The sequence below is a fragment of the Amphiura filiformis genome, chromosome 4 (assembly GCF_039555335.1).
Source record: "Amphiura filiformis chromosome 4, Afil_fr2py, whole genome shotgun sequence".
NCBI classification, from domain to species: Eukaryota; Metazoa; Echinodermata; class Ophiuroidea; order Amphilepidida; family Amphiuridae; genus Amphiura; species Amphiura filiformis.
The window spans coordinates 83,431,831-83,459,540 of record NC_092631.1 but is presented as its reverse complement, the minus strand read 5'-3'; the positions used below and the strand labels follow the sequence as shown (position 1 = coordinate 83,459,540).

Here is a 27,710-nt window from a genome sequence, read left to right as displayed (position 1 = left end):
TTAATTGCTTAGTAGTTATTACATTGCAATCTCCATTGCATTCTAAATATTTCTTGGTTTCATTCGTTAGTATAATTAAACTGACATCCGTCCAAAACATAAAGTTTAAAGTTTTTAAGTTTGCTCCCAAATTCCCTCGAATCATTTATTAGTAAAACGACTGGAACTTCAGACAAAACTTTCCCGTCGATCCAAGCCCTGTGAATTACTAGACGTACACACGGAATTGATTGATTCGATGACATGCCAGCATGTAATGAATGTCGTGTAGAGTTTTACCATTAAATTGAAGATTATTGTAGAGGTCCAAAATAAAATCAACAAAGAAACTATGGCTGCAGGTAAGGAAAGTTCTGATGATTATCTAGGATAGCGTGTGTCTCATAGATCATCAATCATGATCTTGTGCATTAAAGTTACATCCAATTTACCATTTATACTTCAATTTATTTATTCATCACTGTGACACTGTTCATGTAAATAATAATATTTAATTTCATCTTCTTCTTCTTCTTCTTCGTTATACTGCTTAACTTCCCAACGAAGAGATAACACAAACAGGGATGTGGTGTGCGCAGTTAGTTTAGTCCTTCAGATGACTGTCCTGCACATGCAGGTAGTCTATGGTGATTGGTGGCAGCTAGCTCGAGATACTGTAGTGTAGCTATCTTACATTATCTTGCTGTATTTCAGCTAGAGCGCCAGACGACAATCTTCCAGGGTTTTTTGGAGAACAATACTATTACGCAGTGCCGTACTATTACGCTGACTTTCGTATTCGGCGAGGAGGACGATTTCGACCTCCTGGTTTGTTTACAAACAGAGAAGAAGAAAAAAAACCGTTCCGCTTGTCCAAACACTCAAGTATCAGAAGGATGGTCCACAATAGCGTGATTCACGTAACCTGAATAGGGATTAAAAAGCTGTCACGTAGAACCATGTGCTTCTATTGTCCAATTTGCCATCAAGATTTCATATGGAAACAGTTCAGACCCAGTACACGATCATGTCAGAAATTAATATTTTGTTCTGGGTCTGATTATTCGGACTAACTATTACGTAAGACGAAGAAGAAACCCGCCTCGGAGCCCGCCCTACTCATTATTTCATTGTAAAATTGCAATTTGCCTCACACATTACGTAATCAACACAAAGCTTTTGTGAGGATTAGTAAGTGGATAAGAAATTGACAGCGGAGCGCGGAGGATACGAAGGACATGCCGATTGTTAGTTGTCAATCATGAATTGCCGCTAGGTATAATCGGTATTGTAAAAACCGAAAACCGATAAACCGTCTGTGTAAAACCGATATAAACCGAAAAATCGGTTTTTGAAAAAAAAAAAAAATCGATTTTTTATTTTTTTTTTTTTAAATGTTTTTCACAAGTTTTTAATGTTTTTCCTACCCATAAACAAACTCTAACCCTCCCCAAACCGTACTACATAATATACAAACCCACCCAAGCCTAACTAGCCTAACACTGTTGCCCCAAACCCCAAAATGGAATAGGGGTGAAATTGATTTCACCACAAAATCGGAGCTATATTTAGCATGTTTAGTAAATGCATGAATATATATAATAAAGTTTCAATTACTTTATTTAGCATCATCTCATCAAAATGGCCATTTTTATGGCTAATTATAGGAAGGAGAAACCTTTCACATAATTTTGGAAATTTCAAAAAAAATCTACAAATACCGAAAAATACATTGGAGTGCAAAAGCTTTTTTCTTCTGGGTAAAAATTCTTTTCTTACATGCACCAGCTTTTTTCTTGCAGGTTAGAAAATTGATAAATAGGTCCATGTATGCATTTTGTATATGATGACCTATTTATCAAATTTCTAACCTGCAATAAAAAAGCTGGTGCATGTAAGAAAAGAATTTTTACCCAGAAGAAAAAAGCTTTTGCACTCCAATGTATTTTTTTGGTATTTATAGAATTTTTTGAAATTTCCAAAATTATGTGAAACTGAAAGGTTTCTCCTCAATATAATTAGCCATAGAAAATAGAAATAGCCATTTTGTTGAGATGAGGCTAAATAAAATAAAGTAATTGAAACTATTGACATGAAACTATTCATGCAATAACACTAAACATATCTACGTCCGTTTTAGGTAAAATCAATGTCATTTTTTTAATCGTTTTTTTCTGACCTTACACAAACTCTAACCCTATTCTTAAAGCGTTACTATAACTATACAAATCCACCCAAGCCCAACTAACCTAACACCCATGTCACAACCCCAAAGGGGAATTGGGGGAATTTAAATTTCACCTAAAAATCGGACCTATATACAATGTACATATAAAAATATTCTTTTTCAAATTTCAAATGTTATTTTTGTTTTAATGTTTTTCTGACCTTAAACAAACTATAACCCTTTTTCCCAGGCCTTACTATAACTATGCAAACTCACCCAAGCCCAACTAACCTAACACCCTAGCCCCAACCCCAAAGAGGGAATTAGAGGTAAATTGATTTCACCTAAAATCGGACCTAGACATGTTTAGTGTTATTAAATGCATAAATATATGTCAATAATATTTAAATTACCTTGTTTAGCCTCATCTCATCAAAATGGCTATTTTTATGGCTAATTATAAAAGGAGAAGCATTTCACATAATTTTGGAAATTTCAAAAAAAATCTAAAATTCTGAAAATACAAAGAAAATACATTAGAGTGCACAAGTTGTTTTCTTTTGGGTAAGAATTTTTATCTTACATGCACCAGTTTCTTTCTTGCAGGTTAGAAATTTGATAAATAGGCCCATGCATGAATTTTGAATATGATGACCTATTTATCAAATTTCTAACCTGCAAGAAAAAACTGGTGCATGTAAGATAAAATTCTTACCCAAAAGAAAACAACTTGTGCACTTGAATGTATTTTTTTTGTATTTTCAGAATTTTAGATTTTTTTGAAATTCAAAATTCTTTAAAGGTTTCTCTTTTATAATTTAGCAATAAAAATAGCAAATTGATGAAATGAGGCAAAATAAAGTAATTAAAACGTTTTCAACAACTCCTCATATACCTTTGTACAGGAGCCAACCGTTGTTAATCCGTGATGAATCCACACTTTTACTGTAGCGTATGCTTGCGAATCGCAGCGAGACTACGCGTTACATAAGAGCGCGTAAAATTCGTCATGCCTGGAACCTTTGTGCGTATGCAAGCTTACAAGTTGCATCAGTATTTTTCAGGTAGCGGCTAAACTTTGCCGTTTTATTCTGTAGTTTTATTGCTGATATTAACAGAGAAATCATCGAAGTTTTTGTAAGACTTAGTGACAATGATTAACTGACATTTCCTCGTAAAATAATCGTGAATTATACGATCTTTAGCTTCTTTGCGTTGTTGAAAGGATTCAATCATGTTTCACCGTTGTTCATCACAGTTTAACAACTTCGCGTCCGGTAGCGTCTGCGTGGTTTACTTGGCTCGGGCAGCTAAAGCTGCCCTCATGAAGTAAACCACGCAGACAACGACGCTGCCGCATCGTTGTTAAGCGGTGATGAACAACGGTGAAACATGATTGAATCTAAATTAACTACATTCATGCATTTAAAACATAAAAAATTAAATACCTGTCCGATTTTCAAGGTGAAATCAATTTCTCCACTAATAAGGGGGCAAGGGCAAGGGTTTTGGGTTAGGTTAAAGGTTAGTTGGGCTCGGGTGGGTTTGTATAGTTATAGTAAGGTTTGGTAGAAGGGGTAGTCGTAAGGTTGGGGTGGGTTAGAGGGTTATAAGGTTAGGAAAAACATTTAAACAAAATAAAATTTGAAAAAAAAAATATATAGGTCCGATTTTTAGGTGAAATAAATTTCATCCCTAATTCCCCTTTGGGATTCGGGCAAGGGTGTTAGGTTAGTTGGGCTTGGGTGGGTTTGTATAGTTATAGTAAGGTTTGGCAGAAGGGGTAGTCGTAAGGTTGGGGTGGGTTAGTGGGTTATAAGGTTAGGGAAAACATTTAAAAAAAATTTAAAAAAAATTAAAAAAAAAAAAAAAAAATCGTTTTTTTTTTTTTTTTTTTTTTTTTCGGTTTTTCGGTTTTTGAAAAAACGGTCGGTATCGGTTTCGGTATTGATTTCAAACCGATATAAACCGCGAAATTCGGTATACCGAATATGCCTAATTGCCGCAACGTTTTATTGCATGGCATTCCGCAAGCACCAAGACAAATTATGCCGTATTTTTCCAAAGATCATCTCATAATATGAAGTAAGCCGAATGCGATCTGTACTTTTGTTACATTCCGATCGCTTTTGATCACCTATTATCGGCGAATTTGCTTGAAAACACGTGAGTTCATGTTGTGTAAACATAATTAGCATAGACACAAATGAAATTACGATGCAATACAATGCAATTTGAATGCGCAACAGATCTAAATGTGGCCCGGTTTTATGCAGAATTAGACCACGTCTGGTGGCAGCTTTAAATTGATCTGGGTTGGATATATATAGGCCTACGTCAAACAACTGAATAAAAGCACAACATACGGACCAATATATTTTTGTAAACATTTTAGGCCTGTAACAAAATGTATATTTCGTACAAATTGTACAACTATAGTTTCTACCCTATGACCTATAAAAGTTACCTGTTATCAAAGTGTCCGCAAAAAACTGGTCATCGCAAACTATATCTTTGATGCTGAAAACTAAGCTAAGGATATTCATGCAGGGACAGGCCAAAAACCTTACCTCGATCGTAAAATCCAGCCGATGCATGTCATAAATAATTCATTATTCCATTGTGTAAATGTCACTGATTGTGTCCATGTATTGTTATTGCAGCTGCGATCTCGTGCGAGAGCAGTTGTCAACCTGAATTTATACTCGATCGCTGGATCACCACGTGAATTCGCCTCTCGAAAACCTCTCACGAGGTTGTTGCATCGAAAGCACGCTGACTGGCTTAGCAATTATCAAAGTAGTTTTGTAAACCAATCAGGTTAGACGTACTTTACTGGCGAGTCACATTAATTAATACCGTAAAAGGCCGTCGCGTTCATTGATTGGCTTACGATTTCAAAGAATGGCTTTTGCAACCAATCACAATACGGGTTATATGACGCCCGTCGGAAATTTTGCATACGTCCACGATGACGTCATGCCCTAGTGCCACAAGGCTGGCTTTTCTGCGAAAGCGAGCGAGTGGTATAAAGTCAGTTTCACACCTGTGATTTAATGGAGCACATCCACAGCGCATTTGACAGATAAAAATGAAATTGGCAATTCTGAGCAACAGGATTCCATGAAATGGACGATTATGGAAGTTATCCTACAGGATCGGTAATAATTAACAGCTGGTCTGCTGTATTTGAAGTGCATATATTGAAGTTTGTAAGTTTGTGACTTCGTATGTTATTTGCAATTGATATTATAGGAAGCTTAAGGGGGTACTACACCCCTGGTCAATTTTGTGCCTATTTTTGCATTTTTCTCAAAAATTATAGCACATTGGTGACAAGTGAAAATTCAGCAACTCAAAGCAAGTAGTTATTGATTAATCGATCAAATACTGGAATTCCCTCATTTTTGACTGTAACTCCACAACTGTTGTCTGTGCTGAAATAAGATTTCCAGTACAGTAGTTGTAGTCCTTGCCCCTATAATATAGGCCTACATATATCTTACTTGTCCCCAATGCGCTATAATTTTTGAGAAAAATGCAAAGGCACAAAATTGGGCAGGGGTGTAGTACCCCCTTAAATTGGCAGGTTCTCATGCAATGTATCCGTCTCTTCCGAACATATATGGACGTTCAGGGCAAGTCATACTGAAGTATGACTTGCCCACACAGGGTATAGGTTGGATATTGAAGAGATGGTATCAGGGAGATTGTTCCAATCCCTTACTGTCATAGGCGTAGATCCCGGGGGATGGGGGATTTATCACCCCAATATTTTGCCAGGGGGATGGTCCATACAATCATCCCCCAATGTTGACGCCTGATAATGGGTTTCTGACCAAATTAACCTCATATTTGCACATTTTAGCCCCAAAAGTGCAAATTTTCGCGCGCTTCGCGCGCATTTACATCATAAACTAATTTTATCGCCAAAGGGTGCTGGATTGACTATACTTCAAGATTTTTTTCCAACTTCATCCCCCCCAATGTCAATAAGAAATCTACGCCACTGCTTACTGTTCGGTTTATGAATGAGTATTTGTGGCAATCAATCCTTGCGTGCTGTGATGTTCAATACAGGGGTAGCATTAAGGCCCGAAAGTCGGGGGTTGTTTTCCCGTGTTTTTCACTCCCGAGCTTGCAGAAAATCCATATACATGGTGTGAAAATTAAATCTCGGGGGTGAAAAATATTTTGCAGTGTAGTCAGGGGTAGGAGTAAGGTCCAAAAGTAGAGGGTCAGAGTTCACCCCCGAGCTTGCACATTCCCAATATATGGAGGGTGAAAAATTAATATTTTTTAAATTTAGGGGGTCATTCACCCCCAATCGGGGGTTAACGCTACCCCTGGTTCAATATAGTTGTTGGTTCCAGATCTCCGGGTTTGCCTTTGGGCTGGCGTCAGGTAGTTTTGCACCGGTATATATCAAGGTGCGGCCCCTATGACTTTATGTAGAATTCCAAGTCTGTTTGCTTTCCTGCATGCATGCATGTTCATGTATTTATTTATTTATTACTAGGGCCAGAGTAGCCGGCCCGTAGAACTCTGGCCATAGTATCTGTTTTACTTCTACTACATGACTAGGCCAGAGGCATTAATTTGTTGAGCATGCTTGAGCTTGATCGAGAAATCTATCTACTATCTTTTGTGAAATCTTTATTGAGGGATTTAAACTACTTCAGTGGCAAGCACTGCTTTCCAAGCAGGCCCTCATACAATGATATATACAATATTTTTACAGAATATATACAAAATAACATGATATTTAGTAATTTATACAAAAACATCAATAATAAGTGTGAAAGAAAATATACCTCAAATACATGAATGATATAAATCTTAAAATACATACAATATAAATAAATGATTATAATTCAGCAGTAGTAATGATGCTTGCCTTGAATTGATGCAAAGACATAGTTTCAAGGTTTACACGACATGATGGTGGCAAATTGTTCCATAAGTTTGCAGCTCTTACAATAAATGTACGTTTACCACTGTTAGAATAATATTTAGGCACGATCAATGTGTTTGAAGAATGACTCCTTGTAATGTGATCATGAGCATTATGAACAAAGTCAAATTGATTACATAAATATTCAGGACACATATTTTTGATACATTTAAAGGTCATGTGATTAGACCATCTATCATAAAGTTTAATCCAATTTAAAGAACTTAACATTTCATCTACTGGTGTTCTGATATCAGCAAAGAGAATTGTTCTAGCTAATCTGTTGTGAAGTACTTGAAGCTGATATTGATTGGTTGTAGAACAATTAGACCAAACACTGCTGGCATAGTCGAAATGTGGAATTACAAGAGCATTAGAGAGCATAAATAAGGTTTTATGAGGAAGGAAATACTTCGCACGTTTTACAACACCAATTCTCTTGGAAACATTTCCAGATACATAATCAATGTGTGATGACCAAGACATATTACTATCAAACTTAATACCAAGATATTTGAAAACATCAACTCTTTCAATAATTTTGTCATCAAATGTAAGAGTTATGTCATTGTAATGATTAAGTGTATGATTAGTTCCAAAAATCATAAACTTTGTTTTGTCAGTATTTAATGTGAGCTTATTAGCTTTAAACCAGTTAGCTACAGTTTTTAGGTTGTATTCAAGTTGCATTTGTAAGTCATCAGCATTTTTTGTTTTATATATAAGAGAAGTGTCATCTGCATACATTACTGTCTTACAAGTTACAACATCAGGTAAACAATTAACAAAAATAATAAATAGCAGAGGACCTAAGATTGAGCCTTGAGGAATTCCAGTATTATAAGTTTTGAAATCTGACAGAAAAGAATTAACATGCACAGCTTGAGCCCTATTACTTAGGTATGATTTAAACCAACCAAGTTCATTACCCTTAATACCATATTCAGCAAGTTTATTAATTAAAATTTCATGATTTACTGTATCAAAAGCCTTTTTTAAATCCAAAAATATAACTCCTGTTGCAAAACCATTGTCCATATTATTAAGAATATAATCTTGGACATCTAGTAAAGTTGTTGTTGTGGAATGATTGGATCTAAAACCAGATTGAGAATCAGAAAGGATATTTCTACTACAAAGATAATCATATAATTGGTTATGAACAGTTCTTTCAATAATCTTCAAATAATTGGTAAGACAGATATTGGCCTGTAATTGTTTACATTATTCTTATCACCAGATTTAAAAATTGGAGTAACTTTGGCTTTCTTCCACTCATTAGGAAATTTAGAACTGTTTAAAGAAATATTACAAATATGAGCAAGTGCTTTTGACACATAAGGTGCGGCCAATTTGAGTAGTTTTACATTGAATTTATCTAAACCTGGTGACTTATTATTATCCATATTACATATTTGATTATATACAAAATCATAAGATACAGAAGAGAATCTAAAACTCTCACTATGGTTACATCGAGATATACTACTTTTTCCATCATTACATGGGCAAGTGATATCAACATTATCAAATTGTCTGCTAAGTTCTTCACCTACTGAGGTGAAGAATTGATTAAATGAGTCAGCAGTGTCTTTACCTGTAGCATATTACCATGACCATTTTGACTTATAATATTAGGCACAGTTGGTTTATTATTTTTACTTGGAATTACTTTTTTAAGTGTTTTCCATAACTTTTTACTATCATGTACATTATAGTCCACGACGACACGATGGTTACTGTGTGAATAGAAGATAGAGATTGCTGGTATAACACGGTCAGTCATCGTAGCGTCTTCAGTTTTAAAACGCATCAAAACAATTTTTTAGATTGTCCCATTTGGCTTCAATTTAGCTTGGCTAACATTTACGTATCTTAGCTGAAGTGTATGCTTACTTTTAACCGGAAACACAGGCGCTGAAGTACAAATTCCGACCATATAATGAGTCCGTTTAATTCTGCAACCTTGCTTGATCATAGTTGTTTTGACAACTGCCAACTGCTTCGGTGATTAAAGATTTGAGAAAATCCAGTGCTGGGCAAATCAATCCATCTCCTGATTTGCAAAGGTTGACTTGTCATTGCAAACTGATGGTGATACCCTTCCGGTTCTTGAACATGTGAGCCCAGCACTACATGTGTTGATCACCTATTTACAATGGGGACTGTGTGATGTCTGGCGATCACTCGAGAAAAATTAACACAAAATGATGTTTTTCGTGAGTAACGTCATGGTGAATTGATGAAGGAATATAGCACATGTGTCACTAATATGTCAATAACATTATCCTCATATTTTTGAGACAATAATTAACTTGAGGAAGAAGTTTTTATTCATATGCATGACATTGGGCCCTGGATGGCAACCGTGTACATGTGCCAAACAAGGTACGTTACATGAGCACGTATACTTCCACGTTCTAAATTTTCGAACAAGCTTGAGCTCAGTCTGACAGTAGTCCTGCTAGCAAGACTTCAGTCTTTATCATGACATCTACGGACCTGAAGTCATGCAGCGGTATATAGGGATGCACTGTACGTTATTAAGAAATCCAAACTTCAAGCATCAAGAAATATACCTTGTATTTGTCAGTTTTACCTCAGAGATGATGTAGACCCTCTCTACACAGACAGTGTAGAAACATTGTATTGAAGTAGAATGCTGCTCAATATGATAAATTCAAATCATGAAAATTAAGACAATTTGCAGAGCAATATTTTGACCACTTTTGCACTAATTAAATTACTCCCATGCAGATTGCAGGTTTTGCCAACTCAATGAATTTTTAACCCACCCAAAAGATGAGATCAATGTAGATCAATTATCTCAACTTTGTGAGTATAGACTAGTACAGTGGGATTAAAATCATCAGTGCACACCCAAACTCTGGAATGGGATTAAAATCATCAGTGCATGCCAAACTGTCCTTGAGAGAGTTCCTCAGCTACATCCTTAAGAGCCCAAAATGAGCCCACATATTGTGATGTTTCTTATTTGTGGAATAGATGTTAATAGAGGGAACTGTAACTCGGTATGCCGAGTTACAGTTACTGGAACTAAGTCTGACAGTCCGCCCGCAGTTACATGTATATCCAGCAGTCTCTGAGTCTGGACACATCACACTTCACATGTTCGAGGACGGCCTGTCACTTTGTCTGTCTTTGTTTAGGATGGAGTAAACATAACTGGTACCTTAATTTTTTGGCTTACTGTATATTGAATATATTGCTCAGCTGTGTTTTCATATATCATATTTTGTGGTGAAAAATGATTACCGGTACTAATGTGTTTTTTGCAATCATTGTTGGAGCAACAATTTCTCCATACCGACGGCTAAGTATGTACTGTAAAACCACTTAATTTCGCTAGGGATTTAATTTTGCTAATTTCGCTAGAGATATACCCACAATTCAGTTTTACATTGAATTGTACACATTTCTGCTGGATTAGCGAAATTAAATACCCACAAAAATGGTGGTCATTGGCAATTAGCGAAATTAAGTACTAGCAAAATTAAATAGCTTTACAGTATGTGAATGCACATTAAACACAGTATATAAACACATACACAGCACCAGGTTGGAACTCCTGGTCGGAGACGGGAGTTTAAATTATTGGCACTGGCTTGAGCTTGAACGATCCATTCCAGCATGTCCAGTACATACAAAAGTTGAAAGCATTTCAATGCTTGATTGAACCAATACAAATGACATGTGTGTCAGGTCGCTAATAAAACCCACTTGACATGCTTGAGAACACACAATCACCGGTCATTTCTAAAGATGCATTAATTTATTTATATATTATACTCAATCGCTAAATTGCAGAAAACTGAATCGCATGCATGATCAGTGTACTAAATCGCTGTTGTATTTGCATGCTGAGCATGCGCATGATTCGCTGTTTTTCAAAAGCGTAGGCCTATTATATCTGACACCCTAGTGTCGGTCAACGTTCACTAACATTACACACATAACTTGTGCAGTTGTAAACGACAATGATTCAGTCTGATGATGAGTAATTAACCCATGAGTATAAACACAGCTAAGGCCGTGTTCATGTACCGACAGTACCGTTACTCAGCCAAACATGGTAGAGTAGGGCCCGGGTGTCCTATCTTCACAACATTAATTTTCTGAACAAGCAAAGATGTTGATTCAAGCAAATGTGTGTCAGGACACTAATAAAACCCACTGAGAACACACAATCGTCTGTCATTTATATGCATTAATTTGGCAGAAAACTGAATCTCAGTATACATAATCGCTGTCGTATTTGCATCCTGAGCATGCGCATTATTTGCTGTTTTTCAAAAGCGAGATGCAGTCATATCTGACACCCTCTGTCGGTCAGCGTTAACTATTTTCACACATAACTGCATGTGCAGTTGGTCGCATGATACACAAATAGTTCATCCCAAAATGGGGGATTCGTAACATGAAAACACTTTCTTCACACTTCCTTCATACTTCAAGTTTGGTTTATTCTAAAAGTATAATACCTACATTGTATTGGTGTCATTTTGTAGATAATTATGTTCTTTTTCGAATACAAAAACTCCCTCAAGTCGATTGGACAACTACTTTGCGATTTATACTTCAATATGTACCGGTATGTAAGATGTGTCAGACAATGGGGGATGCAGGCAAGGGAGCCCCATTGAGTTGTACACATAATTGTGAAAATATGGCACACTTAAAACCTTTGTATCTTAAAAAGTACAACTACAAATTGCACATCATCCTGGATTGTAGGCCTACCTCATATAGTAGATCAACTGTAACCAAAGATGTAAGTAATAAATTGCTTAATTGAATGCTATTTTATTTATTTCAACTTTCTTTATACAGGGTAGCTCCTTCAGTGTAAAAGCACTGCTATTCTTGGAGGCCCTGTGACATACATGTACAGGTGTAATTCACTTAAATACATTTATTACACAAATATTACAAGAAAAATATGCAATACCATATTATAAAGAAATTACAAGAATCATGAAAAATATGAAAATCAATGAACAGTGTGGATTGTGAGAGCTCTTGATTTAAATTCACTTAGGCTCAAGGAAATATAATTAGTGCAGTGTCAACATCAACAGAACTATTCCACAGATGTGCTGCTCTCGCCTGAAACAATCTCTTACCAGAGTTATTGTTAAATTGAGGAACAACAAGTGAATTGGAGGAAGTACCTCTTGTGACATGATCATGAGTGGATTTGGTAAATGAAAATTTGGAACAAAGATAATCAGGAGCTCTGCCAGTAAGGCATTTAAATAACATAATAAGAATATGATTATTCCACCTTTTATCTAGTTTAAGCCACTTGAGAGAAGACATCATTGAATCAATATTAGTTCTGATATCAGCAGAAAGAATAATTCTGGCAAGGTTGTTCAAGAGAATTTGTAACTTACTTGACAGAGTAAGTGAACAGTTGGACCAAACATGACTGCAATAATCAAAATGTGGCATGACAAGAGAATCAGCAAGTTTTTTGAGAATATAATTTGGAAGATAATATTTCATGACGAATAACACCACAACGTTTAGAGGCGTTGGAAGCAATTAAATCTATATGATGTGACCAAGTCATGTGACTATCAAAAATAATTCCAAGATATTTGAAGTTGTCAACTCTCTCAATAGTCTCACCCTCATAAATTAAAGAAATATTTTGGTACTTACTAAGATTTTGAGGGGTACCAAAAAGCATCAATTTAGTTTTGCTGATATTCAAAGTGAGGTGGTTCTTTTTAAACCAGCTGGCAATTTTACACATGTTAAAATTGAGACTGTTTTGAAGACATAAAGGATCTGATGAGCTAACAAGCAATGAAGTATCATCAGCATACATTACTGTTTTACATATAACACTATCAGGCAGATCATTTACAAAAATAATAAATAATAAAGGACCTAATATAGACCCTTGTGGAATTCCAATGTTAATTGGTTTTAAATCTGATAAAGAACTGCCTACTTTTACTGACTGCATTCTACTTATGAGATACGATTTGAACCAGTTGAGTTCATTGTCCCTGATGCCAAACTTCTTGAGCTTATTAAGAAGAAGACTGTGATTGACAGTGTCAAAGGCTTTTAAGGTCAAGAAATATGGCACCAGTTACCTTTGCCAAATCCGTGGTCATAAGAATAAAATCTTCAACATCAATAACTGTTGTTGCAGTAGAATATTGTGAACGAAAACCAGATTGAGATGGGTTTAGAAAATTATTTACAGACAAATAAGAATACATTTGATCATGAACTGCACGCTCAATTATTTTAGAAACAATACTTAGCACAGAAATTGGACGATAATTTTCAACATTAGATTTACAACCAGCTTTGTAAATAGGAACAACTTTTGCATTTTTCCAAACAGAAGGAAAAACACCAGTAGCTAAGGAAAGATTACATATATACGCAAGTGATTTACAAACAATAGGAGCAGCAGTTTTGAATAATTTGACATCAATATCATCAAGTCCCGGAGATTTGTTATTTGAGAAATTCCAAATTTGATCAAAAACATAATCAGCAGATATACAATAGAAATTAAATTTACAAGCATCATTCACAGCATTATGATCATAACCCAAATTATTAACTTGAATATTATCTTCATCATGAGAGTTAAATTTACTAGCTAGGTTAGCGCCAATAGTAGTAAAGTAATCATTAAAAACATCTGCAGTATCTTTGTCATTAGTAGTTACTTTATCATCAACTTTAATGTTAGCTACTGAACTCTTATTTTTACCAGGAATAACCTTCCTAATGGTTTTCCATAATTTCTTAGAATTGTGCAAGTTATTTTCAATCTCTGTGTTGTAGTAATTTTTCTTAAGAGTTTTCGTAAGTTATTGACTTTATTGCGAAGAGTTTTGGCTTTATCCCAATCAAGTGGGTCATTAGTTTTATGAGCTTTATCATAATAGAATTCTTTATCTTTAGTAAGTTTCAGGAAGTCAGTAGTTACCCATTCAGGGAGATACCTCTAATCTTCTTTTTCCCTAATGGGGGCATGATTATTACAAACCTCGTTGAACATATCAAACCAGACTGCCCAGGCAGAGTCAACATCTGAGTAACTAGTAACTATATCCCAGTCTTTAGTTTTAAGTGAGTTAATAAAATCAATATCATTGAAATTTTTATATGAGCGAGATTTAATTAATTTAGGAGGGTTTTTAATTTTCTTACTTTTACATTACAAGCGAAAATTAATGAATGATCACTCAAGCCAAGATGATGTACTCCATGAGCAGTGATCATGTCAGGATGTGTTACAAAAGCAAGATCTAAACAAGATCTTGTTTCAGGAGTAATTCTTGTAGCTTCAGTGATCAATTGAGTAAAGTTTGAGTTTTTAGCCAAGTTTTTAACCTTTTTAGAGAAGTTACTTTTAAATAAATCAAGGTTAAAATCACCAACAACTATAACCTCATTATAATTAGCCACAGCATTCTGTAACACAAGATCAATTTTAGTTAAATACTCAGCATTTGAATTAGGCTGTCTATAAACAGTACCAAGCAAAATTGGTTTAGTGCAAGGTAAATTGATTTCAGTGAATAGAACTTCAACATCATTATCAATACTTATATTAACCTCTTCATTGTAATCAATACCTTCTCTTATATACACAACAATACCACCATGTTCCATACCAACACGGTCTTTTCTATATAAATTGTATCCATCAATAACAATTTCATTATCATCAATGTTAGGTGTTAACCATGTCTCAGTGACACATAAGATATCAATATTATTTGTAAAAAGAAAAATTTGGAGATGATCTGTTTTGTATCTGAGACTCTGAATATTAATGTGACAAATTTTTAAACCTCTATTCAAATGACACTTAAGATCAATAAATTGGCCCTCACTGAAAGGAAGTTCATCTAAACAAATTCTGGTGAAGCAAGAATTACAAAGCCAATTTGAGTGGTGATGAATAGAATTTACTTTGTCAATATCAGTACAATCATAATGAAAATCAAGAGAACATTGAGAACAAGAAACTGAGTTGTTTACAAATACCTTCTTAAAACATTCTCCACAGGTGGAGGTTATCTGAGAATTTTTGACATTTATACATTCATTTTTAGAAACATTACGAGAAGAATTGACACTTGTATATAAAGTAATATCATTAGAATTAGAAACATCTTTATCAGAGTCTTTAGACCCTTCATTATTTTGAGAGCCTATATCTGTATAATGACCATTATCAACATCACATGCAGCAGAACCTTTACAAACAAAATTATTAATAGTACCACCAGAACAATTATGATTAACAACACTTTCAACATAATCAGATTCAGAAGAATCTAATTAAGACAGTTTTCCTATATATGTTACTCTACAAAGTGTGCACGTAATGCTCCAACATTTCTGAATGGCCTATATCTCTTGCATGAGTCGCCCTGCTTATTCTAAAGTACACATATTTTTGATGCAGGAATTCAATTATGCTATTAGTTTTAGTGCCAGAAATGGAGAAAAACAGTTTTAATTGATAATGTCATAAAAATTGTAAAATTATTTTACAATTTTTGACCACCCTGTATGTTTAACACAAGGGATACCAAACTCTTTCTTCCTAATTTATTTGAAGGGCCCAAGCAATGCCTGTCTGAATCCATTATTTATTTTCAGCTACATATCTTTCAGAAAAGGAATATATGGGGTTCACCATGACAAGAAAGATCGATGCTAATTTTGTTGATGTTCCACCCTGTATATTTCTTATCCACCCTGTATTATAATGTTATACTTGGTTGATTTGGCATCCTTGTAATATTTAAGCTTTCCAGAAATTTATAGTTTGATCAGCTCGTAATCGATGGGCATTATAACATCGCGGATTAATATCAATATATTTTATTTGGAGAATTGTCTCGTGACATCTCGCCAGAAGTGTTACAAATTATTTGAAGTCATCACTTTGTCAACTTTCTAGAACACGGAAAATATAGACCAGGCAGATCAACAATATCACTCTTAACATGGGTCTACTTTTCAGTAAATATAAGCCTAATAATTCCTGCCGATTATGGTGATATTATCCTCATTTTATTCATGAAATGCGACCAGTTATAAATGACAATGATTCAGTCTAGTCTAGGCCTGCTAAGAATATGCGATTTTGGAGGCCAAAAAACGCATTCCAATTTTCCAAAAAAAGGAAAAATCTGTGATTTTCTGCCAAAAAGCATAAAATCTTTAAAAAAAAAAAAAAAAAAAAAAAAAAATTTTAGTTATAGACCCTAAATTTCTTGTTATTCAAGGTTGGAACCAGAGAAAGACTGCTACGAACAATTTGCTATGTAGAACTTTCATGAAAATTGGAGCACTTTTAATTTTGGCCCCTATGCAAACTGGAAATTGACCTTGACCTGTTACGGCACATAACTTCTGAATCATAGGTCGTATTGAGAAAAAAATTACATATTTGTGATCCTCGGGCCTAGACGAATAATATGATATACTTTGAAGTGATATTTGAACACTTTCAATTTTTGACCCCTATTTTGGGGTCATTTATTTCAAAATGCCCAAGGGTGCCAGGGTGGCATCTGCCAGATTCTCAACCAGTAGGTCTCAGAGATATAGAAAATACAAAAAAAAAAATTGTGTGGATGCTACTTTTGAGTCAAGCCAAATATTCTCATTTCAGCGCCAGACTATATGGAGTTTGGACCAGTCACTTTCCTGAACTTGGTTCAGTCGGTATGTAATGACTCATATGAAACTTTTGAAGTTAACAATTTTTGTTTGCTCATTTTGTTTCAGAAAATGTAAGCCTTGCATTCAAGGCGTACATTCTACTGGTGCTGACAGTGAATGCATGTGGCTATATTTTATTAATACGATACACAAGAAACCAATCTGGACCTATGTACTTCTCCACAACTACAGTAAGTTCTCTAATTTGTCTTATTAATATTATGAGTATGAATTTATACTCATAATAAAAAAAACTATATTTTTGACTCATTCTATATTTTTGACTCATTCTTAAGGGCTGGGGTATGAACGTTTGGACAGTATTTATTTTGGGACATTAGAGCACATCAGACATATCGAATTGCATTCTGAATACGAAGAAAGTCATTCTGATATCAAATAATTTTGATTTTTTGAAATTCGCAATTTAATACACATTTTATGGCAAATCATTAAAAATTGATATTTTGATATTTAACAGTACTTGAAGTAAACTTTATAAATCTGATGATTTATACTTAAAGTGTATGTAGATGGGATGAAAAGCCGACAATCAATTGAAAAAGTTTACCTTTCGTATTGAAGATATGGATTTTTTCCCCAAAACAAAAACAAAAATTAGGTCTTTTGGGAAAAAATCCATATCTTCAATATGAAAGGTCAAAATTTTCAATTGACCGTCACTTTTTCCTCCCTGCTACATACACTTTAAGAATATATCATTAGATTTATATAATTTACTTCAAGGACTGTTATAAACTGCTCAAATAAAGAAAGTCCGCAGTCATGTAACCCGTTCTACATCGAAATCTGATCTTGTTATGACAATTTGATTGATAAAGGCGTGTGCAGAATTTTGTTAGCTCTAATTTGATACCAAATTTGATACCCAAAACTCTACATTCACAGAGATTGATACCTGTATATGAAATTTGGTGCATTTTCAAAAGTTGCAAATTAAAAACGAAGCACGCGGATCTGTATGTGAATGGTAGAGTACGACCATTGACATAGCCCGAAACAACCGCTAGGTCATATCGATCGCATCGTGCCCTAGTATTCATCAGTAAAGCACTGTAACAATCCATGCGTTTTAAATTAACAATTGAATAAAGCGCGCACTTCGGATAGTCGACATGGGTTCATCGGTGGCAAACAAGCTTGACCACATTGCCACGCTAAGCAATTTCGACCGCGTGTATCGTTTTGATTTGCAACTTTTGAAAATGCACCAAATGCCATAAACTGGTATCACTCCTTGTTACTGTTGAGTGTTTGGTAGTAAATTTGGTATCAAATTAGAGCTAACAAGATCCCGCACACAACCGTATCAATCAAATTGCCATAACAAGATCAGGTTTTGAAGTAGGACGAGTTACATGACTGCGGACTTTCTTTATTTGAGCAGTTTATATCAAAAATTTGAAAAATATCAAATTTTTATAATTTGTCATAAAATTTGTATTATATTATGATTTTCAAAAAATGAAAATTATTTGATATCAGAAAGACATGCTTCGTATTCAGAATGCAATTTGATAGGTCTGAGGTGCTCTCATGTTCCACAAAAAATACTGTCCAAACGCAATAAACGCTCATTTTAGATCCCTTAACTTGAATATACATGTAGTCTAGTTAATTTCAAAGGTGGATTGGAATTATTTATTTTTAATAACTGGCAATTTTGTACAATGGAGAGTACGGTATAAAAATGAAAGAAAAAGTTGCATGTTTGAACTCAAAGAACTTGTTTAACAGACTGATGAATGTATACTTGTTGTCATGTTTGAAAGACAAATGTTGCAAGTTGATTACTCAAGGTAAATACAAAACAACTTTGACAATATATAAAGATATGTGCCCATCCACCACAAACTAGGTGTTACGTCGCCAGTACCTATTCAGTGATATGGCCCAATAAACTCAACAAAATTCAGTAGAAAAACAACTAGAAATTTCAGAGGATTATTAATTATGTGAGTTACTATATACCAAACAATTATCACATGAGATACATCATTTTAAAGATTGATTCGTCATGGACAGTCACATTATACTCATTTGTTTTCAGGCAATTGAAACTTGTCTTTGTTGAACCATTTTATTAACATTTCCACAGTTTTGGTCATCTTGGGATTATTTGAGTGTTTGATCACCAACAGATGGCCAGGGCACTAGCACCCAGAGGAGGATCATTTATGTGACTGAGAAAATGTGCCCCTCATCTCTGTTCATGGTGTTTGGTGCTATTTTCCTTATTCACATAGATTCTTTGATGCAACAAGCCTCAAAATGCCATTACTCATCAAGAATATTGCACTGGTCCAATTGATCATATGATTGTGTTGAACTGCATGATCTGCAATTGCGATACTATTGTATTTGCGATACTATTATTATTTTGATTTACACCCACAGGTGACATTGACAGAATGTTCCAAGCTGTGCATAAGTCTCATCATCCTAACACGAGAACACAACAGTGTAATGGGAATGCTGAAAGATGTGTATCAAAACGTATTATGTAATCCATCAGATAGCTTCAAGATGTGTGTGCCATCTTTAATTTATGCTTTGCAGAATAATCTAGCTTTTGTAGCCCTATCAAATTTAGATGCTGCTACATACCAGGTAGGTTTTTACTGGTTAAAGGTGGGTGACCTGATTGACAGCCTCATCCCCTGCTTTACCCCATCAAAATGCAGATTTTGGTATCAGGTGAAAGCACATATTTTTCTCATTAGCATATATTGAAATTATAGGCATTCCAAATTGGTATATTTCCCAAGAAATCATCAAAAATTTGTTGACACGTTTGAGGCTAATTTGACAGTTTTTTGATGTCTTCGGAATTCACTGATTTGGAACTCCAAATTTCAATATGTTAATCAGTAAAATAGAGTCTTTCATTTGATATCAATATATTACATGATGATTATCATTAATAAAAACAATGTATTTAACAGTATCAGTGTCATGCTGTATAAATGTCAGTAATTCCATAAGGAATTAGTCACATTTACAAGAAAAGTTTACATGTTCTTTTTGCATGAATGCTTCAAAGGGACAACATTTTATGTTATACGTAAGTTTTAAAGAATTTGATTTTCCAAATATATCGGGTCACCTTCCTTTAATAGTCTCAAACCGTGCACATCCCCAAGTCAAGAAAGTACCACATTTGCTCCTATTTGTGATATTGCATCATGTTTGCTTGTGTACAAGTTTGCACGTGCTTAAGTCCAGTAAGGGCTATGCTCATTCAAATCTGCTCATGTTTGTAACATGGCATGTTTGCTAGTGACAAAGTTCAAGATTTGACCATGGTTTAGCGGACAAAAGTGTGTAAAAATATTTTGGGTGGAAATAAACATTGACAATCTTGGATTGAGACATTTCTAGTGTAAAAATGTCTTTATTTTATGATTTTGGTAGTTAAAAAGGATCTGTATTTTGTATCATTGAGTGGAAAAATGAAAAAAAAAGGCCAATTTTGCCCCCAAATGGCCATTTAGGGGTGACAACATTTTCCACTGTCAGATTTTGTACACCTACAGACCTCATAAAAATGTACATTAAGATGGGCCTGTACAGCATTAATTCCATTTAAGTTATAGTCATAAAACATGAATTTCTTTTTCATGATATTTTGCATAGTTTGCACAAAAGATGTATTCAGACATGAAGATAAATGTGACAAAAGTTGCACAAAAAATTGGTGTTATGGACATAAATTGAAATTTAAACCATGATATCATTTCACTGAAAGGGCATAGAAGCTTCAATTGTATAATATCTAGACTCACAAACATAATAAAACATTAAAAAATGTTACCCCTACCCCTTAATTTATGGTGTGTGTAAAAAATCCCAGAATTTACGAAAAATGAGTGAACATGAGAACAAAGAGAGCTACAGACCTGAAAATTGAATCGTTTATGCACAACACAACGTCCTACAATGATATGGGATTAACTTTTGGTAAACTAGATATTTTGTGTGATTTTGTTTTTGCGGTTCCCAGTTCTTAAATTTCCGGCCAAATTGGCCACTTCTGACAGCCACATGAAGAAAACTGAGCATCCCAGATGCTTGAAAATTGAATTGATTGTGCCCACAACACTTCTTTCCATGAATGTAGTCTTAAAATTTTAGTCAAAATGTCCTTTTTTTTACGCATCATGTTGCATGAAATGAAATATGACATGGTTTGACGTTTGACTCAGGTTTTGCAGCCAAAAACAGTTGGGTCAGTCCATGTCAATTCAACAGATGGCTCCCGCACTCCCCTCTCAGAATTTCTTTAAATTTCACTCAAATGTTATACCTATAGCCATTAGAAAAACCCACAAGTTTTAGATCCCTAGCCCTTATCGTTTTCCCGTGGGGGCCCATCAAAAATTGGGGTGGGGGGTCTATTTTTACCACCAAATCTGACTTTTGATATAAATGGAGATTTTAAATGGGTCTATTGGCTAAATTATATTGGCTAGAGACTTGAAAATGGCTATATAAATCAATTTGGTAGTCAATGTCATGAAAATGAAAAAAAAAATGTATTGCGCACATGCATGTTGAATTGCCGCGTCATTGAAATTGCGCAATATTACGTATGCTGTTGGCCAAAATGCAAGTTTGACCCCCCTAAAATCACATTTTCTGACAAAATTCATCTTTTTAATGTTTATGAATGTTAAGATCATGTTTAAAATGTCTCATCTACAGATTTTTATGAACATTAGTTGTTTACTTTATGAACAGCGCCCTCACAAAGTTGGAAAATATCCTATTTTTTCCCTTTTGGGGGGGGCCAAAATCCAATGTGGCCAAACTTAGATTTTCATTTTTATTACTTTATTTTGTAGAGAAAATTATCTTTTATAATATCCACCATGTCCCAGCGAGGGTATTTGCCTCCTTTATGTCAAACGAAAAGGCCAAAGTTGACACTTTGTTGCAAATCACATACACTGCAAGGTTGCAGAATTCGGCAACCTTTGAATGATGTGTGCAGTAATGCAAGTTTGACCCCCCTAAAATCACATTCTCTGACAAAATTGATCTTTTTATTATTAATGAATGGTAATATCATGTTTGAAATGTCATTTCTACAGATTTGTGTGAATGTTGGTCGTTTACTTTATGAACAGCGCCCTCACAAAGTTGGAAAATATCAGAATTTGTCCCTTTTTAGGGGGGTCAAAATCCAATGTAGCCATATTTAGATTTTCATTTTATTGCTTTATTTTGTAGAAAAGTGTCTTCTGTAATATCCTTTATGTCCCAGTGCGGGTTTTGCTTCCTTCATATCAAACAAGAAGGCCAAAGTTGACACAAAAATAACTGAATTTTAGCCTAAAGTTGCCGAATTTGGCAACCTGCCACAAGTGTAATTTTTTTTTCAATGGGGATCACCTGACATGTCTCATAGAAACTTGTGTGAGTGCATTTCAGATGATGCTGATTCCATCATGGAAGTTGGTAGGAGTAAAAAAAAATTTTGTCAAAATACTTAGTCAAATTTTGCGAAATTTGAGTGAAAGGTTGCTGAATTCGGCAACTTTAGGCTAAAAATTGCTTATTTTTTTGTCAACTTTGGCCTTTTTGTTTGCTATCAAGGAGGCAAATACCCTTGCTGGGACATGGTGGATATTACAATAGACACTTTTCTCTACAAAATAAAGTAATAAAAATAAAAATCTAAGTTTGGCCACATTGGATTTTGACCCCCCCAAAATGGAAAAAATATGATTTTTTCCAACTTTGCGAGGGCGCTGTTCATTAAGTAAATGACTGATGTTCATAAAAATCTGTAGATGTGACATTTTAAACATGATCTTAACATTCATAAATATTAAATAGATGAATTTTGTCAGAAAGTGAGATTTTAGGGGGGTCAAACTTGCATTTTGGCAAACAGCATACGTAATATTGCGCAATTTCAGTGCCGCGGCAATTCCACATGCATGTGCGCAATCCTTTATTTTTTTCATTTTCATGAAATTAACTACCAAATTGATAAATATTGCCATTTCCAAGTCTCTAGCTATTTAATTTAAACCAATTAGACCCTTTTAAAACTTCCATTTATTTCAAAAGTCAGATTTGATGGTAAAAATAGACCCCCCAGCCCAATTTTTGATCGGCCACCACGGGAAAACGATAAGGGCTAGGGATCTAAAACTTGTGGGTTTTTCTAATGCCTATAGGTATAACATTTAAGTGAAATTTAAATAAATTCTGAGAGGGTAGTGCGGGAAACTTCTGAAAAATCTGTTGAATTGACATGGAATGACCCAGTTGCATCTTTTGTATTTCTTACTTCAGATTCAGATTCTACACAAAATTTCACCTTAGAAAAAGTATTTTTATCATTGAAAAAGCAACTTCAATTTTTGGCCATTTTGTCTGTGAAACCATGGTCAAACCTCGAACCTTGTCTTGTCTTACAATGTACTTAAACGTGCTCATTGCTTAAGTCCATAATGGAATACACCAAGCAACCACAATCCACAAAATGTTGTACAGAAATTTCAGGTTATGTAAAGGGTATAAAACAGAAAATAAAATTCAGAAAATATTTGTGCAAACTTGATGCAAAACATTCAGACAAGAACGTTTGCCTACAAATATTTTGCAATAATATTTTGACATCATTTTTAAAATGTTGTAGTATTTTTTTATATGAAATGTTTTCATGACCCATATAACCCAACATTTGTCAAAATGTTATTTAAACGTTTTGACCCAAACCAAAATGTGTTAATAACATGTATATAACATTTTAAAACAGTTTTGTGTTTTCTTGGTACATGTACAAAATAATAAGCCTTTGTAGTGTATTGGATTACTAATTGCTTGGAGATGTAGATGTAATGCATGTGTCATGCTCTCCTTGTACTGAAGTCTTGCCCCCAATGCAAAACAATTTCATCTCTTTCTTTGAACAAGTTCATTAGAAATGTTAATATCAACTGCAGATTTTGTTCATTTTGAACAATTCCTATGAAAAATGGTTTGATCAGACTTGTAACTTATCACATCAGACTGTTTCTCAATGCAGTCAAAAACATCTTTGACCAGCTCATTACGCCCTCTATGATTTGTGTTGCCTATAAAAGGAAACAGTCTGATGTAATGGGTTGACAGTCTGATCAAACCACTAGAGTAGTAGTGAAACATCACTAAAATGTGGGTAAAACATCTTAATTTTTCTTAGGAATTGTTCAAAATAAACATAATCCACAATGTCCTCTTTTACCTTCCTGCACAGGTCACATATCAAATGAAAATCATTGCCACTGCTTTATTCATGGTGCTACTGCTTGGCAGAAGTCTTAGTCGGATACAGTGGGGATCCATATTTATCTTAGCTGCTGGTGTGGCCCTTGTACAGGTAGATTCAGCATCGGGTAAATCGGAGAGCCATTATAACTATCCTGTCGGGTTAGCTGCGATCAGTGTGTCATGTCTATGTTCAGGGTTTGCAGGTAAGACTGGTTTCTTTCTTTCCTTCCTTCCTTCCTTCCTTCCTTCGTTCGTCCTTCCTTCCTTCCTTCCTTCTTTCTTTCTTTTTTCTTCCTTCCTTCCTTCCTTCCTTCCTTCCTTCTTTCTTTCTTTCTTTCTTTCTTTCTTTCTTTCTTTCTTTCTTTCTTTCTTTCCTTCTTTCTTTCTTTCTTTCTTTCTTTCTTTCTTTCTTTCTTTCTTTCTTTCTTTCTTTCTTTCTTTCTTTCTTTCTTTCTTTCTGTCCTTCCTTCCTTCCTTCCTTCCTTCCTTCCTTCCTTCCTTCCTTCCTTCCTTCCTTCCTTCCTTCTTTCTTTCTTTCCTATCTTTCTCTCTCTCTCTCTCTCCCTTTTTTCCTTTCTTTTGTTTGCAAAATAAAACTAACTGGCAGTATGTGAAGAAATAAAATGAATATTTTCTTTTAATTCTTTTGTCAAACAGGTGTGTACTTTGAGAAAGTTTTGAAAGGTTCTGAAGCGTCGCTATGGATCGTAACGTCCAAATGTATTTGTTTGGTATCGCTAGTGGTATTTTTGCAGTGATCTCTAAGGATGGGCGAAATGTTTATGAAAATGGTTTCCTGTATGGCTATAATGGTTATGTGTATTTGGTCATAGGTAAGTAACAAATGTGCCGCTCTCTCATAGATATGCTCTCTACCTGCTTGCCATGAAGGGAAGTTTGCCCACCCCATACCATTGTGTTTTGTGAGGCTTATGTTATGGCTCGGATTGTTGAGATGTTCGTCTGGGCAGAAGTAAAAACATTCCACTCTGGCGCCTACATGCAATAACTGATCAGTTCCTAATTTGGTAGGGTGATAGAGTATAGTGACCTCATTTGCTGTGTAGTGTTTAGTGTCAGGTTATTTGCATATTAATGATGAGCTTATTTACATATTTTGCTTGAAATTTCATAATCCTCTCTGTAAGTTGCATGCAGTAACTGATTAATTTCTAACTAATAAGCAAAATCTCAAGCAATTTAGAAAGTAGATTTTTGACACTAGAATTTTTTATTTGGACCATTTTCACAAATAAGTATTTTATTCAAAATTTTTAAATTCTAGTTTAATTCCTGCATCATTTTCTTTAAACAAATATGTATACTTTCATATCTTCTTGGTTAATATAAAAAAGTGAAAATATTTTTAAAGTGTAAGAATTTCCCATCAAATACTATCCTACATGCACCCTTAAACATCTGACCATGACAAATAAGGACAATTTGGTTCAGCTGAAGTGAAATTAATGTTTGTGTGGCATATGCCCGAGCCAGTTTTTTTGGAAAGCAAAATATGGAAGAATTCGGGTGCACAAACCTATAAATTCCAAAAACAAATAAAGATATCGACACCAGCATGTGCCCTATAATGCTGGCTTTAATTTGTGCACCTTACAAAAATATGATCAAAAGCAGCCTATATTTTTATGTTTTACTAGTTGCAATGTATTGAGTATATGGATACATCATATATGGTGCGATCAAGCAAAATTAATCTGAAGTCTGGTATATTCAAGTTTCAGTTTTCTATATGATTGTATAAAGCGTTGCAAGATAACATTTTGCAGAAAATCCTATTGAAATCGAACATTTAGTTCCAAGATGAATAATTGAAGCGTTTCCAAAACAACAGACAACAAAAGAAATGTTTTTTCTGTTTGTCTATATCTGGAAATCAATATTACCATTTTCCAACTGATTTTGCTTGATCACATCACATATATAATGTATGTATTAAGCGCTCATGTTCCACTCAATTCTGTGGGTGTAGTCATAAATCCTCCTTTTGCAGGAGCACCATCAGGAATTTGAACCGGAAGTTTTTTTCACTGAAAATTAACTTCTAATAAACGTCCCCTTTTAGAAAAGTACAGTACATCAGTTTTTGCATCTGAACTTGTCATGATTTTATCACAGATGTGAAGAGCTGAGAAAGTTGAAAATTGTCAAGAGACTTATTTTGACACACTGTATCATTTGTTTGGGTATCATCATGTTCCTGAATTTCTTTACAAGTGCAGCAGAATTCAATGATTCTTTTGCTATGTATACTAACCACCATACCTTTACTTGTCTATTTCTTATGCAGCCATGGCCAGCATAGGTGGGTTGTACACATCCATCGAGTCAAATACACAGACAATATCATCAAAGGTTTCTCAACAGCTGTGTCCATCATCATGGCTGCGCTGGGGTCCTTCGTCATATTCCACTCACATTTCGGTATCTACTTTTACTTAGGAACTGTGCTAGTGGTAGGAGCTATTTATATATATAGTTTACCCAAACCTCAGCCAAAGGTTGCGTTACCACAGGCTACCAAAGAAACTGTGTAAATGGATTGCAAGTAAACAGCAGTCTGGATTTTAGCAATGATAACGGGCTATTCCAGTTGAAATCCATACACCCCTATGGATGACCATAATTTTCCACAAATGGAGTCTGAATTTCAAATGGGGTTACCTGAATAGGCAACTCCATTTGAAATCTACACCCCCTGTGTTGGAGATTAAGGCCATGTCTTCCATAGAGGGTGTATGGATTTCAAATCAGGAATTACCTGAATGGGTGACTCCATTTGAAATCTACACACCCTGTGTTGGAGATTAAGGCCATGTCTTCCATAGAGGGTGTATGGATTTCAAATGGGGTTACCTGAATGGGTGACTCCATTTGAAATCTACACACCCTGTGTTGGAGATTAAGGCCATGTCTTCCATAGAGGGTGTATGGATTTCAAATGGGGTTACCTGAATGGGTGACTCCATTTGAAATCTACACACCCTGTGTTGGAGATTAAGGCCATGTCTTCCATAGAGGGTGTATGGATTTCAAATGGGGTTACCTGAATGGGTGACTCCGTTTGAAATCTACACCCCCTGTGTTGGAGATTAAGGCCATGTCTTCCATAGGGGGTGTATGGATTTTAAATGGAATATCACAATCTAGAATACTGTGCTGAAGACTAAGAGAAGTCATCTGATCTGTCCCATGATTCATTTGTTCCCACATTGGTTTAGCTTGGTTGATTAATCAGCTCAATGTTGCAATTTAAAGGTGTAATTCATGAGTGGAAACCTTTGGAAGTTTCTTGTCATTATTTTAGTAAAAAAGATATATGTCCATAAAGGAAGAAGGAAAAATATCTAAAAACATAGTAAGGAATCCACTGAACATCTCAAATGAAACCGGGGAATTTTTTTTTAAAAATCCCTTCAAATACCAACATTTCCAAGGAAGGAGAGTCTTGTATTCCAATTGTTTCCATGTTTGGTAGAATCCAAGTGCTAGAAATTAGTTGAGGTGAAATTGGATTCAGCTTTGGAAAAGAGTAAAATTAAATGATATTTTCTGGGACAT

At 34.9% G+C, this 27,710-nt stretch overlaps 1 protein-coding gene across 1 annotated transcript; it reads left to right on the top strand.

The window, feature by feature from the left end:
• Positions 1–213: 213 nt before the first annotated feature.
• LOC140151528 (CMP-sialic acid transporter-like) lies at positions 214–26,894 on the top strand. Its single transcript, XM_072173898.1, is given in 8 exon segments — positions 214–341; positions 16,911–17,035; positions 19,263–19,475; positions 24,118–24,334; positions 24,789–24,833; positions 24,836–24,964; positions 26,440–26,472; positions 26,475–26,894. Coding segments are annotated over 8 exon segments (984 nt in total). The 5' UTR covers positions 214–331; the 3' UTR covers positions 26,687–26,894.
• Positions 26,895–27,710: the final 816 nt, after the last annotated feature.